Source organism: Drosophila arizonae, chromosome 2 (assembly GCF_054131065.1).
Source record: "Drosophila arizonae isolate 15081-1271.41 chromosome 2, UAZ_ARI_1.0, whole genome shotgun sequence".
Classification (NCBI taxonomy): domain Eukaryota; kingdom Metazoa; phylum Arthropoda; class Insecta; order Diptera; family Drosophilidae; genus Drosophila; species Drosophila arizonae.
The window spans coordinates 29267244-29284094 of NC_142922.1; the positions used below are offsets into that span (position 1 = coordinate 29267244).

The window sequence follows — 16851 nt, forward strand, 5'->3', positions numbered from 1 at the left end:
TAAATTAACTTTCATGGCGTGGGGCAGCCTCAGAAGTGCGTGTTATCCTTTCCGCTCAGCGTGCTCAAAGGTTCGGCGTTCGGTGCTCTACGCTTAGCGTTTGTCAAGCCGCAAGACCCACACAATTGCCAATTGTTACAGTTTTAAAGCAACGAGGGGTTGCTCACACACACACACTCTCTCTCTCTCTCTCTCTGGATGTGTGGCAGCTTGTTGTTGTCATTGCGGCCTTAATGCCACATTCACATCGATGACCTGGAGTGCACTTTTCGCTTTTGCTACTAAGGCGATTATCTTTGTTGCTGCTGTCGCCCAATTTTGCTTATTTACATTGATGAAATGTGCTACAACAACAACAACAACAACAACAGACGGAGTAGGAACAATAGCAATAACAATAACAGGAAGCTCTGGCCCTCTAGCCGTTGCCTGTTTGTTATCTTACCACGCACAATTAGACAATTTTCATTTGGCTGGCCGACAGTTTCTCATGAGAGTTTCTCTGTAATGTGAAAGCATTTTTTGTTGTCGTTGTTGTTGTTTGGTATTTTTGCTGGTTTGCTTTTAATAGCATTACATTTGCTTGGTTTGACAGCAACTTCTGGGCTGGGGCGTAGCTGGGGCGTAGCTCTATCAGAGACTATTTCGTAAAAGGTTCTTGAAGTGATTTAGCACCGCCGGAAGTCAGCCAGAGATTAAAAGCTTTGCTTTATCAGCAATTCATGGCTTGTAAATATATCTAAACTAGATCTACAGTTAACAACAATCCTCTCTCTTTAGAAGTGGCTGGAGCTGGTATATAATTTCACATATATATTCATATACAGTGCCCCGCATGGTGCTCCTTTGTCAGTCCAGCCTCTGAGGATCCATTCACACCTCGGCATCATCAGTCAATCTTGTGATGCTTGCATCTGCCTTTCCCACAACTTTTTAACTCTTTTGTCAAATGCTGACACAATTTCCGCCACCAACGTGGCACAACAATAACAACAGTAACAACAACAACAAACGGCGATAAAAAAATTAAAATTTTACGCATTAAACAACTTTTGAATAGAAACGCTCGCACGGCTGCCAAAAAATTACCCATATCTGTTGTTGCGTATCTGCACACCCTGCCTGCCCAGCCTGAACCCAATACCAATTCATAGACTACATACATATAGAAAGCAATCCCAAAAGGGGCACCAGCTGCCGCACGTACCCTGGCCAGCTTCACAATCAGAATCACAAAAAAAATTGAAACAGAAATTCGATGTTGCCTGCGCCTTTCATAATGAGCAGGCCAACCCCAGCGAGCGAAGAGCTTATGTAACATTACGTCAAATTGCACAAAAGGCAATACATCTTCATCCCCTAGCACAGACACACACACACGCACACACACACACTCACACAGTTTCAGTTCTTATTTTACAATGAAAATTTACGAACTGACTGTTGCATATTCGCCTGCTGCTCCTCTCGCTGCTGGCACATTATCATATTTCTAGGACCGACACGCCAATGAATAGAATGCGCATCGAATTTCCCAGACCTGGGATTGGGCTCGCTTATATACATAGATAGGCATACATATATACATATATATACTCTGGCGGGGGTTCAGGGTGCGGGCTTCGGGCTTCAGCTCTTGCCACATCAAACTCAACGAGCACATCAACAAAATCATCAACACCAGCAGGGAAAACTCCGCTTGCGCCTTGGACTCTGTCACTGGCAGAGGTCGCAGCACAGTTGACAAACAAGCAACACCAACAAAGACAACAACTTGGGTGCTTTTTGTTGCCTTGTTGCGGAGGGTTGCCGCCGCGTGCAGACAAAATGCAAACTTCCTGATGTTCTGAGGCATGAAATTTTCATATTCCACTCATATTTTTCTTGTTTTGGTATCTTTTGTTAAAAATCGAGTTGCTTTAGCGTGACTTTGACTTGAGTTTGAAGTCTAGCTGGCAGACTTATCGCCGTAATATAGTTGTGATCTGTGCTACACTGGCCTCCCCATAAATTAGTCACAGAACTGAACTGTATCACTTGGCCACTCGGTAACCGTATGCTGATAACGACCTCTATGTGTGTGTGTGTGTGTGTGTCTTGTCATGACAGACAAGGCCTTTTGCACTTGCTGTTTTTGTTTTTGTTTTTTGTTTTCTTGCTTTTTTCGCACTCATTCAACAGACGCGTCAGTCATAAAAAATCATGTTCTTCTTGACTTTTATTATTCATTATTTTCCCATTTATTTCGCTCGCAACAAATTTGCAACTTCAATAATATATCGCCATTTTGTATCAAAATGAATGAAGCAGCCCCAAAGAGCAACAGCAACAGCAGCAGCAACAACAACAACAACTACAACTGACTGTCGTTTGCCTTTAATAGAGCTATCAAAAAGTGCAGCCTGCTGATGACAGTGGCTTATCAAGTCGCCATTCGCTGGCAGCTGCTGACTTGCTGTTGTTGTTGTTGTTGGTGTCCCCCACCCCCCCGTTTAAAATTGCATTTCTCAACACACAAATCACAAATCACTGCAAGGCATGCAATCTCTCACACAAATCATTCCATTTTTGCCAGCGCTGTCGACGTCGTCGTCGACGTCAGCGTCAGCGTCAGCTTCGGCGTCGACGCCAAGTGTCATTAGCGTCACACGCCGGCGACGTCGTCATCGTTAGCTCCATGTCGCGGACGGGAGGTTCGCTCGTTCGTTCGTTCGTTCGTTCGCTTTAAGTGTTTATTAGTATGAAACATTTATCAGCAATTATAATTATATGGCTATATGTGTGTGCATTAAATGGTAGCGAACTTTGCGACCCGAGATAGCAAGTGGACACGTTTTTATGGTGGCCACTGTGCCGCACTCTGCTGTCCACTAAATGCTTTTTAAACGTAAGCCGCAAATTAAGCAACAAATGGCATAGGCTGGACAAAATATCTCGAGTGGATGGATACACACACACACGCCCATTAGCTGAGACGCTAGAGCAGACAAAGAGCGAGAGAGGGGGGAGAAGCAGAGACAGAGAGAGAGAGAGAGAGAGAGAGAGCGATGGGGTAGCAATACCGTTTTTTACGCAAACAGGCAACACCTAAGACATTAGCTGCTGTTCTGGCCAACAAGAGGCAGGCCAAAACCAAACATTCAATGACAAATTATGCGCTTTGGCTGGGCGTACCCACCTGCCAGCCCAGCCAGCTAACCACCGATCCACCTACATAACTACCTTGCTGCCTGCCTGACTGCCTGACTGTCTGACTGCCGGGCCGTTTTCTACCATTAACATTACCATGTTGTTATGCCACCTACGAGCATTCCAATTCTCTATTAAGTGGCAACGGGAGCGTGTCGTGGGCGTTTTGCTCGGCTCGTTGCAGGGGCGTGTCGTGTTTGGGAAATTTTTGACATTTTGTAATGGGAGCGCGGACGGTGAACCGGCAAACGGGCAAACTGGGAAACTGGCAAACGGACAAGCCAGCCAAATTATCTAGCGTCAACAGGAAGAAAACGTGTAGAGAACTCTCTGGTAAATATGCTTCGAGGCAGTCCACAATAAGTAAGTGAGTGGTAGACTAGCCTAATGATGAACGACATTAGTAAAACACACACTGCTGCCTGCTATTATTATGGAGAGGGGGTTGTAGGCAAGCCTGAGGGGCATAATGAGCACTGAAGTACCGAAAAAGAAGCAAAACGGAAATGAAGTTGTCGAACCGAGCTCGAGAGCCAAGTGGAAACTAACGAGCAGAAAATGTGGAGGACGATGCGCTGAGGTGTGATCCTGGGGAGGATCCTAACTAAAAGGTGCAAATTTTGTCACTTTAAATTGATATGAGTGTCGCACTATAAGAAATTTAAGATGAAAGTGGAAGAGTAGAGAGAGAGAGAGGGAGATTAATGCTGTATTACAAAGAACAAACTAATTATTATAATAGAAAGCTGTTATTCCATCAGCTATATATATTCAATGTATGATATACGGTAGTATCCGTTTATAAGGGCTCCGCTTACTGTGTTCGTCCGGTTATTGGCCTTGGCTGGTCCCCACAAGTTTATATGAAAGTGCTTCCGTTCGGTTATAGCGTCCTCCGTGTATAACGATGTAATATCCTCGATTCCTTGAGATGCGCTATAGTCAGATACTACTGTACATGCATGCATATATGTATATATACATAGATATAAACATAGATACATATTTACTGAGACATATAGAGGGTATGTAGGGAGATCCATGGCATATTTTCTTGTTCTTTAACATGTTTGAGTAAGAGTATGAGAGAGCGATCTATCCAGCGAAATAAAGATTCTGATTTTATCAAATATTGATTCTTATATCTGTACGAAATTCTCTTATAAAATCTTAGGTATATATACAATACTCATATATATATATATTTACTGAGATACATATACATATATTGTTAGATACGTATATAGGAAGATCAATGCCATATTCTGTGCTCTCAACTTTAAAGCAGCAAAAGGAGCATTTTAATTGAGGGGTGTTATTAAATTTTAAAGAAATTGCTAAAATATTTTACGGAGACATATACAAGATACAGATATAGATCCATATATTCCGTATGCTCGGTTTGAAAGTAACAAAAGTTGCTAGCAAATTTAGTCGCCTTTTCTTTTAAATCAAATCAGAGATATATGTATATACAGAAGCATACTCGCTGAGACCTATATAAGATGTATAGAGAGATCAATGCCATTCTCTGTGCGCCCCTTCTAGCGTCGCCTGCCGCCTGCCACGCCTTCTACAATGTAGATCATTGAACTTGTCTTTGTGTCATTTGGCTGCTCTTGTAGCGCCTCTACAATATCAGCGCCAATTGTCCCATGTCCGAAAAAGACGACAACCATCAACGGCGACGACAAAGAGCACAAATGGTGGCACATTGGTGTGTGGCGAGTGTGTGTGGTGTGGTGTGTGCTGTGCTGTTGCCCCCACCCCCAGCACCCCGTCCCACTCGCATTGCGATCCCCACCCACAGCAGACACATGTGTTGGTTTGGCTAAATTTAAACAACTTTTGCCTGCAATGCTTTCAATGGAAAAATATCTTTTGTAGCGCCAAATGGCGCCGTGGCAAAAGTTTCATTTTGTTTGGTTTCTTCTCTCTGACTGCTGGCTGTGGGCCGTAGGCAGTTTGCTGCCTCTTCAAATATTCATTGAGTTTGAGTAAAAGGCCGAGGCCGAGGCCGTGGCAGGGGCAGAGTCTGTGGCAGAGGCAGAGGCAGGGGCAGGGGCAGAGGCGGAGGCAGGCACGCAGCGATTTCATTAGAGTAGAGAGGACAAGGCCCGAGCCCGAGCCCGAGCATATGGAGCTGACTAACCGACTAAGGCTGCAGCTCCTCTTCACATTTAAATGCGCACATAATTTCTAATTTGTGCCTCTAATTTATGTGCTCCAGCAGCGAGACCCAAACTAAGCACAACAAACTTGCCAATTTAACGGGCGCCCAAGCAAAAGAAACAGCAACAGCAAAACCAAAGAGAAAAGAATATGCCGAAAAGAAAAGTAAACCAAAATGAGGCAAACAAGTAAAAGCAAAGAAGATGGCAGGGAAAAACTTTTGCCGCCACTTACATATAAGAAATAAATAAAGCCATTCCTTCTAATATACAAAAAGCCTCGAACTGAACAAGAAATGAGAAAATTACTTTTTTATAAGTACGACAGGCAGCAAGGCAGGGGGCGGGGGGCAGGAGGCGGCAGTCGGGCAGGGCAGGCAAAAACCAACCACCCAAATGGATCCATCCGCCAATCTAACTCCGCCCAGCGCACACCTTGATGATGTGCGCAGCAGCAGCAAACGTTGAGTACTTGGCCTATATAAAAAGGGCCAAACATTGCCTAATTTGGAATTGCCTACAAAATGTGCATTAAAATAACTAGAATCTACTACGGCCACGCCCTCGCCCTCGCCCTCGCCCGCAGTCGAGTCGTCCTGCCTTTGCCGAAAAAGGTGTGTAATAAAAACAAATGTATGTCGTTTGTTTATATCAGCAAGCGACAACTTCTGCTGCTGCTGCTGCTGCTTCTTCTTCTTTCTTTTTTTGGGGCAGAGTCTCCTGAGTTTTTTTTTGTTGAGGCTTTGCCTTTGTCTGTGTATTTCTCATATTGCGAATGCGCCGCGTGGTCTGTGCGAAATTCGAACCCTTTGTAGCACCTGGTGTGGTCGGTTGTTGTTGTTGTTGGGGTTTCTTCACCTCCTTCCTCCTCCTCCTCCTCCTCCTCCTGTTTTGTCTTGCTCTTCTTCTGTTTAGTGCGCTGCAATGACAAGCAATGAAATCAAAAGGCATGCTGCAAAAACAGCCACAAAAATCGAACTAAATTTTACGACATAAACATAAATTTTATGACAGGCGAAAGAGTAAACGCCCGAGTTCTCGACTGCCAAAAGGAAATCAATTTTATGTGCTGGCCAAAATAACAATAACAACAACAGTTGAGAGAGAGAGAGAGTGTGAGAGAGAGCGAGAGAGCCTAGCCTAGACTAGCTGCACGGAAAGACCACAAGAAAGCGGGCGTAGAAAAATCTATAAAAAATATGTGAGAACTATTAAAAAGTCGTAAACTGAAACCAACTGAGGAACGTTCAGGCAGGATGACAGAGAGGGGCAGGGAGGGGGGCTGCGGCAGATAAAGTGTTTAGCTTTGGCTTTGCATGTCGTAAAGTCGCCGTCAGTCAGCTAGATGCATAGATAGCTGTACACACATATCTACATACATATATCTATCTATCTATCTATCTATATATATATACATATATATAAACTTATGTATGTTTGGTATGGAAATTGTGTAATGCGCTGAAACGTTTCTTGGGAGCTGTGAATGTGAACGTTTGCATTAATAATGCCATTAATGGTCACATTACAAGTGTAATAATAATTGTCCTTGATAGATACACACTCACACACACGCATACACATACAGAGAGAGATACATATACACACATACATGGGCATGGCTTGCTGCAATTAGGCCAAGCGACTGTCCAACTTGGCTCGGCCTGCATTTTGGCTTAATGTAAACGCATTTAAACGCAATTACTTTTCACTCGATGTGCGTGTGTGTGTGTGTGTGTTTTCTTACCAACTGACACGTACCAAAGCAATTGCTGTTGCTGTTGTTGTTGTTGATACTGATGATGATTGCTGCCGTCGCTTGGAGTGTCGTCATAAAGATCCTTTATCAAAACGTTAATGGATTGAGTTGTATATATATATAGATGTCTCTGTGTGTGTGTGTGTGTTATAACAGTTAACTTCGTTTTTTTGTGGCTAGCTCTTGTAGCTGTTGCTTTACACGTGTGGCTACCCCCACCACAATGGCCAATGTTTTGGCCTTATGCAATTGCACTGAGTTGGCTCACACACACACACACACAGAAGCATTTAATGTAAAGTTAATGAAATGCTTTGCTGACCCATGTGCGTAATTGTCGACCAGAAGGGTATTATTAATTATGACGCACCCTAATTTGGGCCAGGAGCGAAGATACTGTGCGGCTAGTTGGCAGTGGCCCGTGGCTGAAATGTGCTGAAAGCCTATATTAATTGCATTTTAATGAAACTAGTAGGAAATTTGTGACACACACGATATGAACGAATATGAAATGGAACCCTTTTCCCAGGAAACTTCATCTGCAGCATAGATTAGCAGCGAGCTGATCAAAAGCAAGCTGATAACAGTGAAATTCAATGGAATTCAAATCGAAAGAGCTAGAGAGAGAGAGGAAGAGAGAGTGGGAGAGGGAGAGGGAGCTACGCATTAATCAACTAGCTTGAGTGGGCTTTTAGAAATTACAAGTAATGCTTCAAGAGTCGCTCTGGAACTAGCATATGGATGGCATCGGTTGCATAACTCTCGATGCGATTCGCTCGTTCAGCTCTATTGCTGTCTCTTTTCGCGCGCTAGTGCATATGGCTATCCCTTTCGCAGAGGCAACCACAAATGAAATTAAATATAGGCAGCATTGTAAATCCAATAAAAAAAAACAGGGCAAAAATCGCTGCGGTTGGCGCGTGTTGTTTTTTGTTTTATTCTATTATCAGTTGCCATGAAAAAAAAAAAAAATAATACATACATGAAATAAAATGAAATGAAATAAATGATGTTTGCATATTTGAGTCGCCGATGGAGGCGGTGCATGTGTGTGCGCTGATAAAAAATTCATTAATTCATATGCGAAATGCAATTAAGCGCAGTGGCTGCCACAAAAAAATAAAAATAAATAATAAATAAAAAAAAGTATACAAAAATACAAAAGCAAAAAAAAGATGTGTATAAAACGACAAAGATGACAATTAAAAAAAGCTCGTGGCATAAATAAATGCGAAACAGCAAACGCAGCGGCAGTTAAATTAACAAATTGCATGCATATTTTAAATAAATATAAATATTTTAATAAGATTAAACTATAATGCAGCCAAATGTCAAAGCCGCGCACTCCCATTGGGATAGCATAGCGCGCAGAAAAAGTGCATTTTGCTTAATTTATGCGGTTTTCAATTACCCCTTTGATATGAATTAATGACCGCACCCGGACGCATATTCAGCTCTCATCTGTTTTTTTTTTCTTTTTTTTTCATATTTCTATCCTCACAATTTAATTAACATTCCCGTTTTAAAGCGAATGTTATGATATTATAGCAAAGATCGTAAGGCCACCCAGAGCTTTCTCTGCGATGCTCTCAAGCATGCCGAACTATCGTGCGCCGCTCTATGCGCTTCTCAGGTGCTGACTTGCTTTCTTTGGCTATCGTTGTTGTTGCTGCTGTTGTTGCTGTTGTTGCATGCTGCACTCAATCATTTAATCCAAATGTTTTGTTTTGCAACTACTTTGAGCTATGCGCATTCCTGTAACCGCAGCAACAACAACAGCAACAACATTCCTGGGCCCAATGTCTGGCCAGCACAATTTCATGCCCGTGTAAACTATTTGTCGACAATTTTGTCTGCAACAAAAGTCCGCGTGCCACAGCTAGAGACGAGGCCACAGCCATAGCCACTGCCACTGCCACAGCCACAGTCAGCCAACCAGCTCCAGCTCCAGTCCAGGTCTCCAAGTTTCTAGTCCTCGTCTCATATGCAGCTAAGCGTAAAAGCGCGCGCTGGCACGAAGCTTGGTTGGTCTTCAGGTCTTCAGGTCTCTTGGTGCTCTTCTGGCCAACAGCCGGTCTAATGATCAAGCTCGGGCTGCACATCCTGGCCATAAAAATGCACAAAATATGCAAAGTACATCGATTTAAATCAATTCTAAGCGCTATCAGTGCCATTGTTATTGCCCTCTCTCTACCGCCCCCTCTCCCTCCCCCTCTCTATCTTTCTCTTTCATTTTGTGTTGCGAGTCAGCGCCTTATCAGAAGCTAACGCGTGTAAAGTAAGTTTACGTGTTGCGCGGCAAAGTGCATTGATAAGCCGTAAACCAGCTTGAGTTGGGGGTCTCAGCTCAGCTCCGCTCGACTCTCGACGCGACTTTCTTTGCCTCAGCCTGATTGCCTGGCTGCCTGCCTGCTGGCTGATTAGTTGATCAGCGAATGAATTCAGGCTTTTAAATATGCAAAAAAAAAAAAAAAAAAGAAAAAAAGAAGGTAGAGACAGAAAAGTAAAGGGCTAAAGCGGAAAATCAAGCAAAACGGCATTAAGAGCCTCTTAAGAGGCAACTGCGTTCACAAGATTCGCGACTTGGGTCTACACAGGCCTTGGCCAACTCCAGCTCCATTATAGCTCATTATCGCCCCGAGCAGCGTCTTACATTATGCTGATGAGTTTTTTTCTCTTCCACTCACTTGCTGGCCATTCTAATAGAAAAGTTCTGACAGAACAGAAACAGAGATAGAAAGAGAGAGGAAGAGAGAGAGAGAGAGAGTCAGGTAGAAACGAGTAGCGAACAGCCGCTGTGCTGTTCATTAAAAGGCTGCCACGCCCACAATGGCTTTCATTAATTGTTGACAATGATTACCTGGGGCGATGGCCCCAATGCCAAAGAAAATACCAACAACAACAACAACAACCACAAGCAGAAACGGAGCAGAGCGAAGACGTTGCGTTGCGTTGGCCAAGCGAAATGCAATTTCAATTTCCAACGACAGGTGATAAATAAATCGAAACGCAACGAATTGAAATGAATCGGCATCGGTGGCATTGGCAATCGATTCGATGCGCTGCACTGCGCTGCGTCCCGAATGAAATTGCGCCATATTTGGGCGTTATTTGTGGCCAATGCCGAGTCGAGTCGTGTCGAGTCGAGCCAAGCCAAGCCAAGTGGCCCAGAGGCCGAGCGAGGCATTTAATTGCCACCACGGCGTTTTTGACGTCTACGCATCAGAAATCGAGGCCCCATCGCAGCCAGCCGATGCTGCTGTGCGCATTTTGAAAAGGTGTTTTGTCGCGCAGACCTCCAATCCAAAACGCCCCAGACCCCAGACCCTGCGCCCAGAGTCCCAGCCAGTCCAGTCTGCTCTTCTTCTTCCTCTGCTTCTCTGCGCGAGTGCGAATTGGCATTTTATTTTGCGCATTTGGCATTTTCGGGGCGCGTTGTTCATTTAAGCGTGTTTAGTGTCTGTCGCTGTTGCGCTTTTTAATTTCATTTCGATTTGAGTTTTTTCCTCTCGTCTTCCTTTATGCCGGTGTCAGTGTCAGTGTCACTGTCTCTGCCTCTCTCTCTCTCTCTCTCTCTCTCTCTCTCTCTCTCTCTCTCTCGCTGTCTATCTCTTTCGCTTACAATGGCAGCCAAAATGATTTAAGATGTTCGACTGTCAGCGCTGACAACATTGACAGTAAAATTATATCTACGCGCGCTGCAGCAGGTTAATTATCATTGATTTATTTACAACTTCAGTCGAAAGGAAAAACATGCAACAAGCAGCAGGCACACAGGACACGAAGCAAGGACATGTCGAGGTTACTGAAATGAACTTTATACCCTATACATTAGAGTTAAGGAATATCTGATTGGGGTAAAGCAAGCTCACCTTTTAGTTCTTGGTATACATAAGAAAGGCTACAGAAATACGCTTAAAATATAACCGTACTCTACGGTTAGAAGTGTCTTATATATGGACAAAAAACATAACTTCAATGATATATGATTTACAGTAAATGATTTAAATTAAATATAATAATTACAGAGGGAGTAAGGCAAAGGAATCTGTCCTTAAAGTAATATCTCTTTAGGGTAAAGCAATCTGAGTTTCCAATTATTATTATTATACATTAAATAAAAGAAATACGCTTCAGACATATCCATACTCTATACATAAAAGTATTGTAGGAGTTTTAAACAAAATGTAAATGCTATTTGACATGATTTACAGTAGTAAATTTTGTATTTAATGCTCATTACTCATGAAATAAGGATACTACACACATATTCCCATGCATACAGATACTTATATATTATATATATATATATACTATTTAAAGAGAGAGTAGAGTTAAGGAAACTTTTCTTATAGTAATCGTGAATCTCCTATACAGGAACCTCAAATATATATGTCTAATTTTTAAAAACAATTTCTCTCTTGAGTAAAGTAATGTTTCTTAAGAACAACAGATATGAAACGAGGAGTAACTGAATCAGAGTAGGGCATATGGAATAGTTTGTAGTATCTGAAGTTTCATAACACACCATAGACTATAATCTGATTTATTCATTCCATATCATAACATATATTATGCTCAGCTGCATATATATGATTCGTAAATTATACATAAAATATAATTTAAATGAAATCTATCTTTTGAGCAAAGAAATCTCCTCTAGTTATTATGCATAACATTTGTTGTTGTTTTTTCTTTTTGTTTTTTGTGGCACACCAAATAGTTTATGGAGTCCATATGATTGGCTTAAAATGCCATAAAACGCAAAAATAACAGCGAAAATGTAGATGAAAAAACGTAATAAAAATTAAATAATTTATTGAAATGAAATGCGTGTAAAGCAAACAAAAAAGGCGAGTAAAAAAAAAAAAAAAAAAACACACAAAAAATTAACCATGACAGCTATAAATATATTCAAATAGACAAACAAACTACAACAAAAACAACAAAAATGTAAATCTGTGCGTTAATTTGCATTTTTGTTGCATGATAACAAAAGGCAGCAGCAGCAGAGGCAGCGGCAGAGGCAAACGCGTAAACCGCAAGCAAAATTAAAACACGAGACATTGTTAAAATATTAAATTAAAATTAACATTGCCAAATGGCAAAAGCATCAGCATCAGGTGTGTGAGATGGGGCGTGGTCGGGGGAGGGGGCTGCGGCGGGGGTGCATAAAATGGCTTGTCAAAGTGAATTTAAAATAATTATTGTGCATAATGCGGCAAGGCGCGTATTAAATTAAATGCTGTACAATAATCGAATTAATAACAATAATGTATTATAACAAAAACGACAGCAAAAAAAGTGGTAAATGCACACACACACACACGCACACATATTTAGTGTTTGAAAATATTTCATTTATAAATATATTTTAATGCCTGTCCGCATTATGCGGACTCTAGCGTAAATCCTTTTGCAGTTGATATACCTACATATAATATATCTATAAATAGTATTTCTTTATCGCTAATTATTATTAAATTGCGCATTGAATTGTAATTGAAATTAATACGCATTGCGGTCTCTTGTCTCTCTTTGCAGATGGTAAGTTCTTATCATCACTCAATCCTTCAGAACTAACATACGATGGTAAGTCACATTCCACATTAAGTCATTTAACACATAGAACATAATGCAATACCATAGCTTGTAGCGAGTACACACTGTATGTATGTATGTATGTATGTATATGGGGCACACGCTTTCGCTCTGGTTCTGGTTCACACATTAATCAACCGATCGAACATTGATGTCTGCTTGTCTGTCACTAATCCCCAGCTACCGCTGCTGCTCCGGCTCCTGCTCCTGCTCCTGCTCCTGATCAATCACGTTCGCTGCTGGAGCACGCCCAGTTAGCGCGTCGAGGCCTTGCCGCTTCCTGTTTGCCGTTTCGGCAAGAAATGAGAAATTTCTTTTTAATTTAGACCTAAACAGACGTGGCGGCTGACGCAGCCCCAGCAGCAGCCAGAGCAGCAGCAGCAGCTGATAAAAAATCATTATAAAGTTAAATTTTAATTAAAAACTACAATCGATTATAAAAATATGAGGGCAGTCTGTCTGCGGCTCATAAATTGAGCACACTGGCGGTCTCGTAGCTTTCAACGTGCATGCCACGCCTGCCCCAGCACAGCCCCCCACCCTGCTATCTGGCGATGACGATGATGATGATGAACTTGTGCCAATTTTTGATGCTCGCTGATGCCAGCGCTGTGCGCAGTGGCAGTTGCCACAGTTTGATCGTGGCCAGCCGATAGCTGCTCACGATCCGGGCCCTTGATGTGATTATATAAGCAACCCATTTCGCTTTCATTAATGAGCAGCAGTAGCAGGAGTAGCAGGAGTAGCAGCAGCAGCAGCCGCAGCAGCGTTTGCCTGGCACGTGATTTTTTGCTGCAAATTTGATTTATAGTCCGGTTGCTGTCTCGGCTAAGCGAGCGGCCCCCGCTTCTGCAGTTCATCGAAGAAGCAATAACGCATTGCAGCTGGCGGCGTTAACTTGAGGAACGGTGTGCAAAGCCATTAAAGACGCTCGAAATTAGCAATAGTTGTAAAAGCCGTAGCCCAGTCGGTAGCCCAGCCAGGGAGCAACGACCAGAGCAGGCCGCATACGCCCCGTTTGCCGCTAGACGTTATTCATTTGTTTTCCTGCTGGACCAGGACCTACTAACCCAGTAAGCGCAGACAGTCGGACAGACGGACAGACGGACAAGCACACACAAGCATTTAGGCTCTGCACAGAAACAAAGAAAACAAAAAATAACCGAAAATGAAAATGAAATATGCCAAAAAGTGTAATTTGTATTATAAGAGAGGAAGAGAGGGCGAACAGAGAGAGAGAGAGAGCGGCACAAGGACTAAAGTGGAACACGGCTCTGTGTGACTTCTGTGCGCCCACAACAACAGCAAAGGCAACAACAACAGCAACAACAAATGCAACGGCCATGGCCAGGGCCAGACACAGACACATACACGGGCAAACGCAGCGAAAGCGAGTGAGTGCGAGCGAGAGAGCGCGCATTTAAGCACAACTTTAAATAATCGTCTGTCAGAACTGTCAAACAAGCCGGCGAGCGCTAGAATTAATGGCACAGTGCAAGACAAAGAGAGCGGGAGTGAGAGAGTGAGAGAGAGAGCGGGAGAGCGAGGAGCCGAGTAACAGTTGTTCTGTGTGCCTGTGTGTGTGTCGTTTGCAATTTGTTTGCCCTGCGCAGGCGCAAAGCGTGCATTGAACCTGTGCCACTGCCTCGGCCGCTGCCTCAGCCGCTGCCACGGCCTCTGCCTGCGCCTGTGGCAGTTACCCGTATGTGGAGCAGACACCGCCGCAAGTTGAATTATTGTTTTTGCGCGTATCGAATGAGACCGTGAGTGAGAGAGAGGGGTACAGAGAGGGGCAGAGTGAGAGAGAGAGGGAGGCAGAGGGAGGCGAAGAGAGCACGCGACGCAGTCGCAGCGAGTTAAAAACAATGTCTGCCCAGGCGTCGACGTTGCTGCCAATGTCGCTGCGGTGCTTTATCACTCGGCCCTGCCGCACTCCGCCCACCCAGCCGCCATGCAGCTGTATCTCTGTCTGTGTGTGTGTATGTGTGTATTGGTGTATAAACTTTACACAAAATTAATGCGCTGTGCCGCAGCGGGCGAACTTTCAACTGTTGCTGCTGCTGCTGCTGCTTCAAGATGAAAAATTATTGCTTTTAATTTATTGCATAAACAAAAGCAATGTGTGTGTGTGTGTGTGTGTAATAGCGTTCAAGGTCATGGTTAAAGTGTGCACACACACATACATACACGGACGTCGCATTGACTGCGCTGCTTGGGGCTTTCCCCGGCGTCGCAGTCGCAGTCGCAGCGCCGCCAACTGTCAAAAATGATTTAGTAGTTCAAAGCCGCGTTTTGTTGCTGCTCTTGTTGTTGTTGTTGCTGTTGCTGCTGTTGCTGTAGCCGCACATCATTTTTCGCACTTTTGCCGAGTGCCGCCGACCGTTTGCCTGTCAAAGGCAAATCTAACAGCGACAACAACAACAACAACATTGACACTTGCAGCGGCCATTTTGACAGCTGCTAAAGGTCAAAGTGAAAGTAAAAGTGAGGCAGAGTATTTGACAGATTACACACACAGACATACAGGCAGCTCCCTCTCTCTCTCGCTCTCTCTTTCTCTCTCTGTCTGTCTCTCTCTGTGTGTCAGTCATTCATTCAATTGTTTCGTTTAGAGCCCTGTCCGTCCGTCACTAAGTTGTCAAGTGCAGCGCAGTTTTTGAAGCATTCTCGCGCATTTTTATAGTTCATTGCGCTCAATAAAGTCAGCGAGGCAGGCGGGCAGCCGTTTGGCCAGCAAATGACAGCCGCAACAATAAAATGCCAAATCAAATTCAAAAACAGGCAAAATTAACTAGTCATAAAAGCGAAGAGACGACGACTAGAAAGCAATTAAAAAACAAAATATACAAATTTATACACAAAACCAGAAACATCAACGCCAAACGGCAACTGTTGATAGATCATTTCAAATATGTATATATATGTATATATATAAAGATTTGCTGTTGTTGAAACTGAAAACTGAAAAGCGAGCGCCACGGCTAAAAACTTTGATTTATGATGTTGATAAATGAGAATTTAATAAATTTGCTTATTTGCTCGTCGCGTCGGCTTTCGGTTTCGATTTCAGCATTGAGTTTTTAGTTGGCACTGCAAAAATAAATAAATAAATAAAAAACCGAAAAGCCCGAGTTGATTCGGCACACAAAACTCAAATGACCAAACATCAATTAAATCACTGGAATGCCTGGGGTACACCGACTCGACCCGACTGGGTCTTGCGAATGCCCGCTCTGATAGACAAATGATGGCGCTTATTTCAATAGATTAACATGCTCTTTATGTCTGCTTGAATGTCTTTGGGCTCTGGGATTTGTTTTCGCTTTGCATATCAGTTTCTTTGTTTGCACTCGCTGTCTCCTCGGGGGCTGAGCAATTGGCAATTAATGATGCCAGCGATGAGATGAGCAATGAACCAGTTTCGAATGGATCTTTTAAAGAGCATAGAAAGGCCTATTAGAGAGTAGAAGAGCTGCTACAATCGACTCTCGATTATATGTACCCCGATAAATCGTTAATCGCGGTTAAACGAAAAAAAATTCTATACTCTTGAAACAAAAATTATTTTCTTATTTATACCAAGAGCTCTATAGCTAAGGATTATGGTTAGAAGTGTTCTCGTTGCGAATAGGACTTGAAATGGTTTCCCCATTTGTTAAGCTCTTCTAATATTCCAGACAATGAACAGAAGAGCTGCTACAATCGAGTCTCGATAATTTGTACTCCGATAAATCGAATATCCTGATAAATCGGAAAAAATTCTGTCTTGAAACAAAAATTCTTCTTCTTCTTCTTATCCACTTGCCAATTCGAGTCATCGAGACTGTGAATGGGACTTGAAAGAGTTTCCCCATTTGTTAAGCTCTTCTAATACTCCAGGCAATAAACATATTCGCCCAATTGAATACAGCTCCTGCTGCATGGCACTTGAAACATATAAATAATACAATTTACCGCCCACACACCGACTCATCATAATTCTAAGGAGATGAGCTCTTGGCTGGTGTTGGGTGGCACGTTCAGCCTGGCTGGAATACATAAATCCACCACAATATGCGCTTGATATTCACTTGATGCGCCCGAATCCTGGCGATTGTCCTGCTGAATTATGCATGCAACAAATTGTATAAA

The 16851-nt window shown here is 43.0% G+C and overlaps 1 protein-coding gene across 2 annotated transcripts in view; it reads left to right on the plus strand.

The window, feature by feature from the left end:
- Window positions 1-16851, plus strand: part of hth (Meis homeobox homothorax) — a 124916-nt gene that overhangs the window by 67956 nt on the left and 40109 nt on the right. Inside the window, exon 8 of one of the 2 annotated variants that reach the window (XM_018018408.2) lies at window positions 12664-12711. The exons of the other annotated variant lie outside the window; for it this stretch is intronic. Coding sequence (XP_017873897.1) covers window positions 12664-12711 — 48 coding nt within the window. The remainder of the gene's footprint in view (window positions 1-12663; window positions 12712-16851) is intronic. 2 annotated transcript variants of the gene reach the window in all.